The following is a 17,754-nucleotide window of genomic DNA, read 5'->3' on the forward strand; positions in this document are numbered from 1 at the left end:
GACTCAATACAGTTTTATCTTTTACATTTATCAAGAATTTTATAAGTTATTTGTGTCTGCTTATAATGACTTTAGTGTATTTTTAGTAAAAATATTGTTTTGATATGTTAAGGGATAGGGGAAGGCTGTCAGGCAGGCTGTATGGGGCCCCCTGATTATTAACAGCAGCCCTGGAACCTTGTAGCCCTGTGCTTGCATTGTATAGGTGACTCATTTTGGTGCCACAAGGGTTAAATAACTATGTGCATTATGTGTAATAGTGGTATTTGGCCACTGGGAGTCTCCATAAGGTATTTCTTCTTGTACTATTTGTCTCATAAACGTTCTCTTTAGTTTGTTTTGCGTTTTGTTACTAGTTTATAACATTTTAGGTGTTTATAATTGAATATGGTAAAAATATGTTGATATTATTTAATTTGTAAGTAATTTGTATTTGATCTGCATTTTATTTGAACTTTTGATACTTCTAAATGAAGGATCGACTATGCTGACAGCATCAGCTGCAACTTGATTAAAGGAAAGGCGAACTTTTATCTGGCCACTGTTTCCTCTTGGACTATTTACTCAGTTGACAGCTAGATGTATATTATCTTTACGATTAAGCACTTTGTGTGAAATGGGTTGAGGTTTCTGCTTTGATGTCTTTTTTAGCTGTGCATGCTTGACCTAAATGCTTGTACATCTTCACAATTGGTCTCAAACAAGAGAATGATGCAGTTTCATTTTACTGGAATTTTTCTGAATATATCAGGAACAGGCAAGGTCTGACAGACGTGATCCTTGAAGCATTCAGTATGTAAAGCTAGGGCTCCCTTACAGCAGCAAAAACTCTGTCATCTAACAGTGATTGTCAGTCATCAGTTTATTATGTGTATTATGTATTGTTGGATTATTTTTTATTTTTTTGTATCCATATCAGTAACAGGTCTTTCCTATGTGTATCCATTAAATACAAGGGACACAGACTTAACGTTGCACTACATAAAGCATCTCTACGAAGTCTGACTTTTCACTCAGTGGGCGGGATGAGTCTGTGAGGACACCAATCACTGAGCAGGGCTGTAGACAGGGGCTGCAAAGAGCCTCCTCTCTGCTATATACAAAAAGCTCCCAGCAGAGACATGTAGTTTGGCTGGTACCTAGAACAGCTGTAGGGGTTGCCTTTCACACAACTGTGACCTTACATGACCTGATTTATGACCCTGCTAGACCCCCAACTCCCTGTCTGTGCAGCATCACTAGCCTAGGCTGGAGTCAGCAGGGCATCACAACACATCTGCCTAGCGTGTAAGGATCTGTGCTTCCTCTCTTCCCTGGATCCTGACTCTGGATGTCTCGGGATGCAGCTCCGGAGTTCCGGGCTGTGGCTGATCCTCTGCTCGGTGTGGGCTTTGCAGGTCCCTGGAGGCCGTTGTGTATGCGCCAGGCGTGGGCATCCCAGATGTTGCCCAGGGAGGAATAATGCCTGCACCGGAGTCAGTCCCAAAGAGACCACGTGTTACTGCGACACCTACTGTCATCGAAGCGCTGACTGCTGTGAGGACTACGGCGTGCAGTGCGGAGGCAGCGGTGAGTACCGCCCTGGGGGGGGTCACTTCTAGAACAGAGACCCCTGGCTGGATGGCAGGTGTCTTGTATATGATGGACCAACGTGTATAATACTTTGTATCAAGACCACCCTCATCAAAGTTATGATGGCTGCGCACATTCTAAATAATTTTCCATGTGGTAAAAGAATAATAGGAATGTGGTCAGTTCTGGTGGAAAACAATTCAATTTGACCAAATCAATAATTGCCTTCATTAAATTAAAGAGAATGATATTTTAAAGGCTATGATCTTGATATAATATTTATCTTTATATGTATGGACAGCATCATGCTATTACAGTAGGTGGAATTTTTATTGTTTTTTTTTTTTTTATTATTATTATATTTGAAAATTACATCTTTTTCAGTGAGGATTATGCATTTGTAAATTTAGTGATCATATTTAGAACACTACTAATACAGTACTTTTTAATACCTTTTTTTGACACTTCAAATTCTACCCCTTTTTAGAGTTGTGTAGACCGTTTTTTCAATGTTGATGATTCATTTTTTAAGGCTGTGGATGGATCAGAACAAATAAGGAAATACAAAGGTATATATGTAAAGTGGAAGGGAATTGTAAGTGTTCTGGGAATGTTAGGCCCTGTAACTGAAGCATTCCTTTCTTTTGTTAAATTAACCCTTGATAAACATATTAACTTTAGCACTACTTCTACACATGTTATTGGTGAAGGCCATGTTGGCAGCTATGGACTTTCCTTGGAGGAGAACTTCCAAAGTATTTCCCAAAAGATTTACTGTTTTAATATATTTGCATATGTTTGTCCAAATAACCAGAATCATTAAATTTAGTGCAGATTAGGAATGATCCAGATTTGTAGGACCAGTTGCCAAAAATATTCCAATATGAGCTCAGTGATCTGCACATCTGGATGCATCCTTTCAGTTCAGACACATATATATTTGTATAAGGTCGTTATATTTACCCGTATGTTCAATAAAAAGGAACCTCTAGCTATATTTATATTGTGTGTGTGTGTGTGTGTGTATGTGTATATATATATATATATATATATATATATATATATATATATATATATACGGTATATTACATTTAGCCTCTGTTGACAAATTTGTAACTGCTCAGCTACTGGAAATTTAGGAGTAGCACTAGGTTTCATGCCTTCATTGTAACTCTTATTACCAGTATATTTCTGTGCGTAGTTAAATCTGTAGAAATATAAACATCATGGTCTGGTGCTTTTTAAATTCTTGATAGGTCTCCCAGCTCCATGTCTACTGCTGAACTTACACTTCAAATTTATAGAAGATTTCATGCAGTGCAAAAGTTCATCAGTCATGTTTGTGCACAGCCAAGGTTAGCCTGTGCATATATTAGTATATCCCAGGGTCGGACTGTAAGATTTAAAGGCCAATATTCCTAACCGGAATATATGTTTTTCTTAATCCTAGGAATTGTAGCAAGATTGCAGCATACCTTGACAAATTGAGATTATTCCTTTTTATTTTTTTACAGATTTTTTTCTTAAATTTATAACTTTTCAAACAAAGTTGAATTTTAAAAATGAAAATGTTTCAAATCGTTAAAATGAAAATTAAATTTGTCACACAACAAATGAGATAAAGTAAAAGAAATGTGAAACAGGCATGTCTGGATTTGTGGATAGGCCATCTCCTTAAAATAATCTGAATTTGTGGGGCTTGGAGGTAGAAAACTGTCTGTTTCTTTGAAATATTTATATGTAAGTTAATAGCTAAATAATTGTAGAATTATCATATTTGCAATATATTGGTTGTATAGAACTGTGTAATAATGCGTAGAAGGCACTAACTATGGCCTAGGAGGCCTAGACTGAAATGTAGACCTATAATCAGAACATTTGCTGTTTTGAAATTTCTATGTACATTACCATTTTACCTGTAATCGTTAGACTTCTTTCACACTGCCCTAACACAATGGTGCACTGCATACAAAATGAGCATTAGAACCTTTCTTTATCACATGGTACACCTAAAGTATATGTTCTTACATGTAGCGCTCTTTAAAAAAAATATTTCACTGAAATCAAAAGTCCTTTATGTGAAAAACATTATTATTTTTTTTGCATGGTGGAAATATCTGACTGAGAGCTTAAATCCCTTGCTTGTTATTTATATTGTATTATATTATTTTTTAATGCTAGGGGTGGATCCTGACAAGTTCTCAGTTTTTGCTGTATTAATAGCTCCTCATTCTCTAAGCCTCATACATGTAAACTTAAATAATTGAGCCATCTAAAGATAAAATGATATTCCTTCGCTTGTGCAAACAGTATTGGAGTGAATTATTAAATAAGCAAAGTGGTAAGTGCATTAAGCAAGACTCATAGGGATTGATTTAGGCCCCTTTCACATGGGGCGGATCAGTAATGGTCCGCCCCGTGAACCTCCGTTTGCTCAGCGGGGATTGCTCCGTTGATCCCCGCTGAGCCGGCGGATGACAGGGCGGTCCCCGCACACTGTGCAGGGACCGCCCTGTCTTTTCTCCACTCTCCCCTATGGGGGATCGGATGAACACGGACCGTCTGTCCGTTTTCACCCGATCCGATCCGCCAGACGGATGGAAAAGTAGGTTTTTCCTCCGTCACACTTTGGCGGATCGGAGTGGGTCAGATGTCAGCGGGCATGTCACCGCTGACATCCGCGGCTCCATAGAGGAGCACGGAGCGCCCATTCCGCCTAAAAAACTGGCAGGTGGACCTGAACGAGCCGCCCGTGTGAAAGAGCCCTAACAAAAGGTAAATAGGCTGCTCACTTTGCTATGGAAGTTGCAAAAGAATTTGCCTCAGAGCTTATGGAATGTTGTGAAATTTCACTTTGCAAAGAATAACCAATCAGGCGCAAGGAAAATAGATAGAATTGCTTGTTTTGCTTGCACGTGACTGAATGATGGAAATCAGCATAGTTTCACATCATTCACTAAGATTTGGGGGAAAATCTATTGCAAAGTGCAACATGCCTTGTCCATGTGCAATGATCAGTGTATGTAATACAGTGAAGGATTTATGAAACAGCAAACATATCATACATAGGAAATATACCTCCAAAATTCTTGTAAAGGTGTCTTTATGATTGTAATTGAAAATATGTACTACTTCTAAGTGTAACTTATTTTTCACATTCTAATCAGAATTGTGACATATTTATGTGTGTAAACCCTGGTGGTATGAATGAATTATATGCCGTATATATATATATATATATATATATATATATATATATATATATATATATATATATATATATAATGTCATACTCTTTTTGTTTTAGAGAATTTACAAAAGTAGTTATTTATATCCATGTGCACTAAAGGGGATTATGGGTTTCCATTTTGTGTATAGTATAACATACGCGTGGTTTGTAGTAAAAGGGGCTCTGGTCTTTGATCAGTGGATAGGCTGAGCATTACCCTGACAGCATGAACAGCAATGATCAGCAGTAGAGAGGATGTCATTTGTGACACGTGAAACACGTGTCAAAGCTACAGCTATCTGTGTAAGCTCCTGGGTAAAGGGGGAATAGTGTAGCCAACCATCAATAACTATGAGCCAGTTTTATAATCCCTTCAGATCATGTGTTAACATTAGTTAGGTATGGAGCAGGTTTCATTAAAAGCAACACTATATCTTTTCTATAATGACAGTATTGTTCAACAATTTTCAAGGACCCCAAATTGTTACAGGGAAAGGCCAAAATCATACCTGAAGACTCCTGATGGCCAGGGGTGTGCACCATGGTAGGTATGAGGAGTATATTAGGTGTAAACAGTGAGTACTACAGAGACCTTTTGTATTTGGAAAAATGGTTGTTACCTCATAGGGTGACTCTAAGAGACCGAGAAACCCCAGAGATATAAGGGGCTACTATAGGTAATTACGGAAAATAATCAGGGTATATATAGAAAATATAAAGAGTTTATTGTATAAAGAATCCCTAGATAGATAAAATCACAGCATGATGCTACAACTAGCCAATCACTAAAACTAGCTTCTCAATGCCAGCCAGTGTTGCACCAATAAACATTGTATTTGGGACAACAGACAAAAGAGAGATTACCCTATAGAAAAACTACACAAGGTCAGACTGGGTTGGTTTCCATTTCCTGTCAGAAAAAAAGTATCTATGGATTAAAGACAGAGTAGGTAATACAATATGTGTGTGCTTTTATATAAAACTTCCTGTTGTCAGAATTCGGGCAATTTGAGTAATGGCCCGTAAACACGATCCGAAAATAGGATGACAAATACCGCTTTCGAGGCGATCGTACAATAATCGGACCGTTAGTACAGAGCTTTCGAAAGCCGATCATGCCAATTCATCCGATATTAGATCGGACAAGCACGATAATTTAACTCGTACGATACCAGATCATACGATTTTCATTTAGTCAGTACAATTGTCATCCCAAAATACAATACAAATACACTACAACACATGACATTACTTGGGATTTTTTTTTCCTGTCATAAGAGAATTTTCGTGACTTTAGTAACCGATTGAATTTCTGCTTGCGACTAGTAAACGAAAAAAGTCGGACAATCTGTCGTCCGATTTTCGGATTGTGTGTACGGGCCATAAGTCAGGCTGAAGTTCAAAAATATTGCGTATTAATGGAATATTATGGAAAACTGGTATTCCTGGAGTGTTTTGGAATATCTGTATTCCTAGAGCATTATAGAACACTGGTATTCTAGGAGTATTGTAGAATATTGTTTTTTTCTAAAGTGGTGTACTATATTGGTATTTATAAAGCACTGTAGAACATTGGTGTTTTAAAATTTTGGTATTCCTGGAGTATTTTAGTATATTGGTGTTTGTGGAGTCTCGTAGAAGCACAAGTGCAATAACTTTGTGCGAAGTGTGCTAAACTATGAGAATTGTAGAATATTGGTATCCCTGGAGTATTGTAGAATATTGGTATTCCTGGAGTATTTTAGAATATTGGTGTTTGTGGAGTCTCGTAGAAGCACAAGTGCAATAACTTTGTGCGAAGTGTGCTAAACTATGAGAATTGTAGAATATTGGTATCCCTGGAGTATTGTAGAATATTGGTATTCCTGGAGTATTTTAGAATATTGGTGTTTGTGGAGTCTCGTAGAAGCACAAGTGCAATAACTTTGTGCGAAGTGTGCTAAACTATGAGAATTGTAGAATATTGGTATCCCTGGAGTATTGTAGAATATTGGTATTCCTGGAGTATTTTAGAATATTGGTGTTTGTGGAGTCTCGTAGAAGCACAAGTGCAATAACTTTGTGCGAAGTGTGCTAAACTATGAGAATTGTAGAATATTGGTATCCCTGGAGTATTGTAGAATATTGGTATTCCTGGAGTATTTTAGAATATTGGTGTTTGTGGAGTCTCGTAGAAGCACAAGTGCAATAGTTTAGCACACTTTGCACAAAGTTATGAGAATTGTAGAATATTAGTATCCCTGGAGTATTTAGAAATATTGGTATTCTTGGAGTATTTAGAAATATTGGTATTCTTGGAGTATTGTAAAATATTGGTATTCCTGGAGTATTGTAGAATATTGGCATTTGTGAAGTCTTGGGTATTATTGGGTATTCTGTATTTATTTGCTATAGCAGAAGTGCAATAACTTTGTGCAAAGTTCAGTAAACTGTGAGCTTTGTAGAATATTGGTATCCCTGGAGTATTTTAGAAGATTGCTATTCCTGGAGTATTGTAGAATATTGTTATTTTAAAGTATTGTACAGTATTGGTATTCCTAAAGTGTTTTAGAACATTATAAGAATTGAAGAGAAAATGGATAGCCGCACTCCAATAACCGTTGAGGTTGTCTTTATTAAACAAACAGCAGGTAGATCACAGGGTTACAGCAATGGGAACAAGGGAACAGCCGACGCGTTTCGCACTGGATTAGTGGATTAGTGCCATGAATAAGCACTAATACAGTGCGAAACGTGTCGACTGTTCCCTTGTTCCCATTGCTGTAACCCTGTGATGTACCTGCTGTTCGTTTAATAAAGACAACCTCAACGGTTATTGGAGTGCGGCTATCCATTTTCTCTTTAATTCTTATGCTTGCCTAGTGCACTGCCAGCACCCTCGGTATCCTGAGTCAGCCTGTGATTGCATAGCCGACCCACCTGGAGCGGTAATTTCCTTCCTGTTGTAGAACATTGGTATTCTTGGAGTAGTGTAGAATGTTTGTATTTCTGGAGTATTTTAGAAGATTTGCATTCATAAAGCATGTAGAATATTGGTATTCCTAGAGTATTTAGGAATATTGGTATTCATGGGGTATTGTAGAATATTGGTATTCCTGACTGATGTGCTGAAGCAGAAATTGGATATGGAATTGGATTAATTTTCTTCTAGTCACACGAAAAAAAGTTCAAATATTATTGATTGCCAGAGATTACACATTTATGCATAATCACTGCACTTAGTTCTGCCATCATGCCAGATATTGTCTTTTGTGTACCATGGCACTGCTCCCCACTGCAATGTTCACCATACTGTGCACCACACTACTCCACTTACATGTGTGTCTCCCAAACAGTCAGTTGCAAGTCTGTCAATTATAGTCCATGGAAAACTAAAGGGTGAGGGCTTAGTGGTGTTACCCTTGTATTTTTGCATCAGATTAACAAAAAAAGCCATTTGAAGGCCATATAAGGAACTGTATACATTGAGACGTGATGCCAAACACACTTAAAGTGGTTGTTAACCCATATAAGTATGTCTATGCCAGGCCCCTCTATTAGAGCCTGGCATAGCACACTGTGCAAGTCTTCTATAAAAATGAGGCTTGTAAATACCTGTTTAGAGCTGTCTTCAGGCCGGTCACATGACTCGCAGCCACTGTACAGCTCCGATGGATGGCTTCTGCAGGAGGGACCGAGATCTCCCTCTGATGTTAGCTGGGGAGGTCACATCACCGCTCAGCCCCTCCTGCAGTAGCCCTGGAAACCAGCCTGAGAGTCATGTGACCAGCCTGAAGATCGCTCTAAATGGGTATTTACAAGCCTCGTTTTTATAAAAGAATAATAGAGTGTGGTATGCCAGGCTCTAATAGAGGAGCTTGCAGTGACCATTTTAAACTTTTAATTTTATGAATAGAGGCGGGGGGGGGGGTGTGGCAGAGACACAGAACACGGAGCTGACAGGCAGAGAGGAGGGGGAGAGAGGAGAGCAGCCCTGATTTTTGTTGTCGGCGCAGAGAGGGGGACACAGAAAGTGAAGGGATCAGGGATATTTTTTACAGTTTAGAGGGGGGCAGATTACACAATACAAGTACTGTGCTGTTTAATCTGCTTTAAGGGAACAGGATCTGCATTTTTTTTTTTTTTTTAGTTAACAAACACTTTAAAACATTTTAAGTTTACATGCACTTGAAACTCTGCAACAGCTGACTGAGTGAAATCAGGAGTATTTTATACCTAATGGAGTAGGTCATGTTAGATGTCTGTTGTGGATCCTAGTCTTCTGGGTATGTGTGTTGCAAATGCAATTACATATCCATGTCCCTAGCATTCCACCCTTTACACAAACAACACATGGTTTTTACAACAAGCCAGAAGTGGAGTAATATTGTGAAACCTTACACAAATACCCCCAAAGTATTTTGTACATCAACATCCCACTTCATTAATATCACACACTCATTCCAAATGAAATGGTGCGAGTTGTCTGCAGAGATACTAAAGCCTCACCACGCCCCTGAAGATGCACGCTGGTGACGAAACGTCGGGTAGATTGAGGGTCGTGTGACGTACTGGAGCAGACAGAGTTTTCAACCAACCACCATCTTGTTGGTAGGAAGCGTTGGACGCTTTCCCTTTTGCTTATTACCATTTCACATAATGTGAGTTTTTATGTCTAGCATACATTTAATAAATGTTCTAGTTTTTGGATGTCTGCGCAATGAGCGTTTTTCTTTCCATCCTCTATATATGTGACTACTGAGCTTCATCTCTGGAGTGTATGTGTAGCCAAGTTTTCTGGGATTATAGCCAAGCATATCTGGTGTGCCATTACAAACAAGTTTCCTTATCGCTGTATCAGTTGGTCGTTGGATAGGAGGAGCTGTGGATATTGCCTTGGTTTACTCAATGCTGATACCCTATGCATTTCTGGTAAGGGTCAGTTTTAATGGGTGTTGGTGACGGCTTCATACCTTCTTCATCTCACTGATTTCACAATGTGGATTTTGTTATGAACTTTTTGGCATCTTCAAACCATTGAATTTCATTTATGAACTTTTTGCATTACCATTTGTTTTAGCACTACACCTTTACCCCATATTTTGTCTATTGTACCCAACAATATTGTGAACGAGGGGGGTGGATGCCGATGGGATATTTTTCTTTTAGCTGGTTGGCATGCGTTGTTCATCGTGATTGACATGGATTTGCATCACTGGAAGACTTGATTGATGGATGTATCATTTTTTACTGTTCACATTTTTGTACCCTTTCTCATGTTGGGATGGGAGGGGGGGGGGATCTGGGGACCTGCTTATCTTAAAAGAGGCTTCCAGATTCCAATAAGTCCCCTGTTCACATACCCCCACAACCTTGGCTTTTATCCCCCCTTGCAAGGTACTCCTCCATGTTGAGGGCATATGGCCTGATATGATTCTGGAGGGGGGAGGAGCGCACGCTGATCCTTTTCTAGCCAACCAGGCTGCATGCTAAGGGTCTGGTATAGTTTTTACACGTGAACCTCTTTTTTTTGTGGGTGCTGTTCCCAGGTAATAATATATGTACATTTTTGGCGCCTACATGTTTTTTTATTTGCTTGGGTTCCCTCTTTTTAATCCATTCATACTAGAACCTCATCAAGGATAAGGGTATGGCATGTATTTTCATGGGGTTCCCCAGGCTGTTTTTTTAGTATGGGGTCCTCCATTACCATCTATACAAGACCCTAATTTAGGATAACTGTCTTGTTGTATATGTTGTAAAGATGCACATTTCATTGTCAGGTTAAGGGCATGTTATTAAAAAAAAACTTAACACTTTTAACCATATTAAAATTGCTGCTTCCTGCTCCTATTTTTTTTGCTTTGGTACATGTTTTCAGGGCAGTGTCCAGTCTACCGTGCCATTTATTTGACAATGCCTCACCTATTAGTCTAGGACAGGGGTCTCAAAACTGCGGCTGGGGGCCGGATGCGGCCCTTTTTTTGCCTTTATCCGGCCCTTTGGGCACTAATCCTCTCACTGATATGAGACACTATTCTGACATCTAACACCAACAATGGGGCACCATTTATTCTACTGACACCAATAATGAAGCACAATCACTCCCTATGATACCAAATATGGGGCACTATTCCTCCTAACCTGACACCAAATGTGGTGATGTTTACTCCTACTGATGCCAGAAAAATTTCCTCTCCCGCTGGCCACGATCCGGCCCTCCTAAAGTCTGAAGGACTATAAACCGGCCCTTTGTTTAGAAAGTATGGAGACCCCTGGTCTAGGAAATAGTTATAACTGTTTTTGACCTCCAATTGACTTAAATAGGGTTCAGGTACCCAAGCTTTGATAAAGTTTGCCAAACCTGCCTCAAACCGAATCAAGGTACATTCAGCTCATTCCTAAGGCCCCCCAAATTTGCAAATGGGGCCATTCATTATTAGATGCTAAAGAGCAAATATGGGTTTCCATGTAATTAGCTGTGGGTGGTAAGCTCCATTCTAAAAAAAAAATGGGAGGCTCCTGCAGCTATTCACAGCCACTAATGTAGTACCTTCCTCTAGTTAGGCTGCTAGGTTTAATTTAGTTTTTGGCCTCACTGTAATCAGTGGATCAGTAATTCATTGTTTGTTTTTTTCTGGTCAGGGTTTCATAGCTGGGGAGTTTGATTTCTCTCACTTGCTTCTGGAAGGAGCTTCCAGAATATGACCAGCATGAATATTTATTATACTCCAGCCAACCCCTGGAAGGAGGCATACAGAAGGTGGCTGGGGAGGTGATAAATGTTTGGGAGTCCTCTCCAGAATCTAGGGCTGCTGCTCCTGGGAGATAGTGAGACAAGAAGCTACACTCTGAGCCTTAACAGGATTTGGGCTGAGGTCCTAAAGAAGATTGCAAAAGAGTATTTTTGCTACAGTCTGAGGCCCCATACACACGACCGAGTTTTTCGGCAGAATTCAGCCGGAATTCGATCGGAGCTGGATTCTGCCGAGAAACTCAGTCGTGTGTACACTTTTCAGCGAGAAAGCCGACGAGGAACTCGTCGGGCCGAATAAAGAACATGTTCTCTATTTCCTCGTTGTTCAATGAGGAAAGTCAGCCCGCCGAGATCCTCGGCGGCTTCAACACTGAACTCGACGAGGAACTCGATGTGTTTGGCACGTCGAGTTCCTCGGACGTGTGTACGGGGCCTGAGTCTCAGCAAAAGCTGTGCTAAGGGGCCCAGGGAAGACTAATAAAGGATTATTTGCTGGAAGGATCTATTCTGAAGTCCTGGTCTGGAGAAGGATATTTATTTTCTTCAATAACTTGCAAAAAGACATCGCCTAGACAATCATTACTGTATTTTTGGCATGCATGACTGGCAGCCTCTGTACTACTGTGAGAAACCTAGGCATATTCTCAGCAGCACCTATGGGGGTAAGCACTACACTTGCATGGAGCTCGTGGAGCAATAACCTGTGAATGATCGGCCCTATATGCAAACTGTTTGCACCCAGGGACGATAATTTGCAGGTAATTGCTAAATGCTGCTTGGTTGATTACATAAACAGTTATGAATAGCTGTGGGTGCTGTCAGCCCCCTATTGTTTTCAATGGGGCTTCTCACCCGCAGTTAAACGCAGGGAACCCCGCCGTGTCTCTCACAGCTAATCATGAACATCCCCATTCACAAGTGTGAACAGTGCCTAATGCTTGTATATGATTCCTTATTAGCTGGCAATTTAGACTTGGAGCAGTATTGTATTGTGTTCAGTTTCTCTCTCCAGCCACCCCCTCTAGCATGAATCTATCCATGGCCACTGCTGCCACCCCCTATTCAGGCGCCCGCCCCCTTTTCAGGAGCCGGTCGCCTGAATTACAGCGGTGGGGATTGTTTTTGAAGCACCTGATTAGAGCCCTAGGCGTCACTCGCAGTCCCCCCAGGTGTGTTAGAAAAACGAATGAATATTTGCTTTTTTAACACTGAACTGCCTCTCCACCAATCGGGTGCTCGGGTCTGTTACCCGTCACCTGATTGGCTGAAACGAAAGATGCTGTGATTGGACACCTATCAGGAGGAGAGAATGGCAGGAGATGCATGGGGAACACCACTCGCTGCCGTCACCCTTTGCCCCACGAGACAGGGTTAGTGCCGAGCATTTGATGAGCATGGTGGCAGCATTTAATGGTCACAGTGGCAGCATTTGATGGCACAGTGGCTGCATTTGATGGGCACAGTGGCTACATTTGATGGGCACAGTGGCAGCATTTGATGGGCACAGTGGCTGCATTTGAGGGCACAGTGAGGCTGCAATTGATGTTTTTTTTTTCTTAATTTTTTAGTTTGTTTGCCCCCCCCCCCCAAAAAATTTTGAGCACCAGCTGCCACTGCTTTCTGTATGAAGTTTGTATGCTCTGTAAATGATTTCATGGGTTTCCCTGAGTGCTTTGACTTCTGCCCAACCACATAATAGTACTTAATTTGTAAAATATTGGTATTCTTGGAGTATTTTAGAATAACAGAAGATATTGTCAGGATCTTTTGCAACGTGACTTTTTTTGGTACTCCCTCATCTAATACTTTAAATATGTTTTATTTGGATGATAGTGTACAAAGCAGCAGATGTGTGTGAAACAGAGCAGAGAGTGTTTTGCATGGTGAAAAGGGCAGCTAACCCATGACAGGTAACACCAGAAATTGATCTGAGGCTAATGCTGTACTATATAATGAAGATTTCATTTTTCATTTCAGAAATGTACAGGATTGCAGCTGCTGGAAACACTTTATTTTCTTACTAACAATAAAATTGTCAGTACAGGCACACAGACAGTTATTTTAGACTCGGGGGGGGGGGGGGGGGGGTCGTTTACTAAAGGTAAATAGACGGTGCACTTCGCAAGTACAGCTGCTTTAGAGCTTAGTAAAGGAGCTAAAGCTTCACTTTACAAAGAATACTCAATAACATGCAACAGAGGCGTAACTAGAAGCTTCAGGGGGCTGGTGTAAGAAACCATTTCTCAGTACAGAATACTTGGAAGCTTGGTTGACAGTTACAACTTAAAGGGGTTGTAAAGGTACAATTTTTTTCCTAAATAGCTTTCTTTACCTTAGTGCAGTCCTCCTTCACTTACCTCATCCTTCCATTTTGCTTTTTAAATGTCGTTATTTCTTCTGAGAAATCCTCACTTCCTGTTCTTTTGTCTGTAACTCCACACAGTAATGCAAGGCTTTCTCCCTGGTGTGGAGTGTCGTGCTCGCCCCCTCCCTTGGACTACAGGACACACCCCCTAAAAGGAGAATTATACAATAATGTAGATTTTGGATGAAAGTTTTAGCACTGCGAAACACATTTTAAAAGATACATAGTCTGATTTGATATATAACTAAATAGATCAGACCAAAATGAGGAGGAAAAAGGGACAGAGGGACTTTGTTCCAAATCAGAGACAGTCCCTAGAAATAAGGGACAGTTGGGGGTCTATGTACCTGGACTGGACCATTGCTTACACTGATATGGGAAATTTAGAGGGCAGTAACAAGCACCAGACAGGAATTTTATAACCTGTGGCAAAATCTCACTATAAGCAGGGCCCAAATCTCCCATTTGCTGTGGAGCAGAGGGCTAAACCAAAACACAATTTTGTGATTCTGTCACATCGATAGCGAATCTTTTAGTCATCCCAAGCAATTCAATAACTCATTTAAGAACAGGTAATTTTCTCCCTAAGAACCGGTTCACACAGGGGCAACACGACTTCCAGCACGACTTTGGGAGGCAACTTCGGCACGACTTGAGTATGAATCATCAGACAACTTCAAGTCGCCTCCAGGACAGGAGGCTTTCCAGTGGCCAATCAAACAACAGTCAGCTCTGTGGGAGGGAGGGGGAGGGGGGGTTTGCCTGAGAAACGTATGTTATCTTCCTGTATTGTTGCTTCAGTTAAGACAGTGATCAGACTTCTGAGGTGACTTCCATTGAAATCAATGGGTACAAGTTGCCTAGAAGTCGGATTGAAGTAGTACAGGAACCTTTTCTGAAGTCGGAGCGACTGCAGTAGTGTGTATTAAGACGGCTCCATTCACTTCTATTCATTTTCTCAACCACACGACTTGGGGCAACTTCAAGTTGGATCCCAGGTCGCCCCTGTGTGAACCGGCTCTAAATGTTTTTCTTGGGAAGATACAGTATCTAAGAGGCTGATTTACTAAAGGGGTTCTTGAATTGTATTAATATTTTGTTTCATTATCCAATTAAAAAGCAAATTCTTGCGTTTCTATTTCACCTGCGCAGCCTTTGTGGAGCACTACTAACCAGGAATCAAAGCTTATATGTGTAATAAAAAAATATGGCTAACTTGTGTGTATATATACCCGTGCATGTGTGTGTAATATACACTATATTACCAAAAGTATTGGGACACCTGCCTGTGCACGTACATGAACTTTAATGGCGTCCCAGTCTCCGTCCTTATAGTTTAATATTGAGTTGGCTCACCCTTTGCAGCTATAACAGCTTTACCTCTTCTGGGAAGGCTGTCCACAAGGTTTAGGAGTGTGTCTATGGGAATGTTTTACCATTCTTCCAGAAGCGCATTTGTGAGGTCAGGCACTGATGTTGGACAAGAAGGCCTGGCTTGCAGTAATTCATGCAAAATGAGCCCCAAACAAGTATACAAGTGCATACAATACTGTATGGACATACTTTCAGTAAGCTAACATTTCTGTATTAAAAAATCATTTTTTATTGGTCTTATGTAATATTCCAATTTTCTGAGATACTGAATTAAGGGTTTTCACTAGTTGTGAGCCAACAACATCAAAATTAAAATAAAGAAATGCTTGAAATATATCACTCTATGTGTAACGCATCTATATAAATTATATGAGTTTCACTTTTTGAATTGAATTACTGAAGTAAATGAACTTTTTGATGATATACTCATTTTATGAGGTACACCTCTATATATACACAGTATTTCAAAGCTACACATTGAAACCAGGTTTTTAAACTATTGATAAATATTAATTTACAATAACATTGCACGTTTATTATCAAGTTTGGGGTTTTGCACAAAGCTTCTCAATTTTTTATTTTTGTTCAATCATAAGCTTGGCAGAAGGTTTGCAGACCACTGTGTGGTATATTTATAGCTACTGTACACTAGATCCCTGCATAGAAGCATATTTCAAAGCGAAAATGTATCTGGGATTTGTCTGACTTTTCGGGTTATTTTGCTGCCTTATATGGGCTATATTAAGAGGACATTGACAGGACACCAAACTTGGTAGCATGTGGAAGTATGCCTGCACAATGTTCTAAACCTTAAAGGAAGGGGTAAAATTGAGCAGCCTTTGGTCTTCTACATGTGGTAGCTAATAATTTAGTTAAACATATATAGCCAGATTCAGAGAGACTTACGCCGACGTATCAGTAGATACGCCGTCGTAAGTCCGAATGTGCGCCGTCGTATCTATGCGCTCCTTCTTAAAATGAGATACGCCTGAATTTTGCCAAGATATGACCGAGGTAAGTCTCCTACGCCGTCGTATCTTGGGTGCATATTTACGCTGGCCGCAAGGGGCGCTTCCGTTGATTTACGTGTTGAATATGTAAATGAGCTAGATACTCCGATTCACGAACGTACTTGCGCCCGTCGCTGTAATCTACGTCGTTTACGTAAGGCGTTTTTCCGGCGTAAAGTTAAACCACCAAAAAGCTGGTCTAAGTCGTTTAGGGTATGGACATCGGAAGTGCCGTCGGATTTTACATCGTTTACGTAAGTCGTACGTGAATGGGGCTGGGCGTAAGTTAGGTTCACATCGTACGCATTGAGCCGTCGCATCGTAGGGAGTATTTGCGACGTGATTCTGAGCATGCGTGCCCATACGCCGTTCGTTCGGCCATGCATTCACATGGGGTCACGATTCATTTGAATACAACACGCCCACTGCCTTGCTACTTTGAATTAAGCTGGCTTACGCCGGCCCATTTACGTTACGCTGGCGTACATATGGGAGCAAGTGCTTTGTGAATACAGTACTTGCCTCTCAATGTTACGTCGGCGTAGTGCATATGAGATGCGCTACGCCTAACTAAAGATGCGCCCGTCTCTCTGAATCTGGCTAATACAGTATACTGTATGTGCATGGGATCCAGATGTCATTTGCACATACAGCACTACAGAAGATTTTTCACCTTAATGCATAGAATGCATTAGACCCCTTTCACACTGAGGCGCTTTACAGGTGCTATAGCGCTAAAAATAGCACCCGCAAAGCGCCTGTAAAGCGCCTCTCCTCTCACTCCAATGTGAAAGCCCGAGGGCAAAAAAGTCCTGCAAGCAGCATCTTTTAGGCATTGTAGGAGCGGTGCATACACTGCTCCTATAGTGCCCATGCCTATTGAAATCAATGGGCAGCGCTGTCGAAGTACCGCTTTTAACCCTTTTTCTGACATTAGTGGGGGTTAAAAGCGCCCCGTTAGCGGCCGAAAAGTGCTGCAAAATAACGCTGAAGCCCGGGGGTGCTCAGTGTGAAAGTGCCCTTAAGGTGAAAAACCATAAGGGTGTACAGCCCCTTTAAGGACTGATTTTAGTTTTTAAAGGCAATCTATGGTAACGGCATACACTTTAATTTTATAAAATCAGTATTGTAATAATATTACAAACAATAATTTTTTTGACATTTCAAAATAACCTTAATTGAAAAAAACCTTGACTCCTTTCTCTGCCAGAGCCATTTTTGCATACATATTTAAAAAAAAAAATCATGAAATCATTTTAGGCCTGAAGATTACATACAACCCCCAAAACATTATTTATTTTCTGAAAGCAGACACCCAAGAGTGAAGGTGAGCAAGCCATTGATCACGGGGACCTGACAGGTGGATCGTGACCACAGCTCTGCCTCCGCCGCTCTTGTTCACCGCAGAGCGGAGAGAAGAAGGCAGCTTATTGCTGGAGGAGGGTGGGGCGGGAGCTGCCTCACGTGA

General features: G+C 40.6%; 1 protein-coding gene across 1 annotated transcript in view; it reads left to right on the top strand.

Annotated features, from left to right (window-relative positions):
* Window positions 1-963: 963 nt before the first annotated feature.
* LOC120936316 (somatomedin-B and thrombospondin type-1 domain-containing protein-like) overlaps window positions 964-17,754 on the top strand; it is a 71,423-nt gene continuing 54,632 nt past the window's right edge. Inside the window, exon 1 of the mRNA XM_040348565.1 lies at window positions 964-1,569. Coding sequence (XP_040204499.1) covers window positions 1,341-1,569 — 229 coding nt within the window. The 5' untranslated portion in view covers window positions 964-1,340. The remainder of the gene's footprint in view (window positions 1,570-17,754) is intronic.

This window comes from Rana temporaria, chromosome 1 (genome assembly GCF_905171775.1).
Source record: "Rana temporaria chromosome 1, aRanTem1.1, whole genome shotgun sequence".
In the NCBI taxonomy this organism is placed as follows: Eukaryota; Metazoa; Chordata; class Amphibia; order Anura; family Ranidae; genus Rana; species Rana temporaria.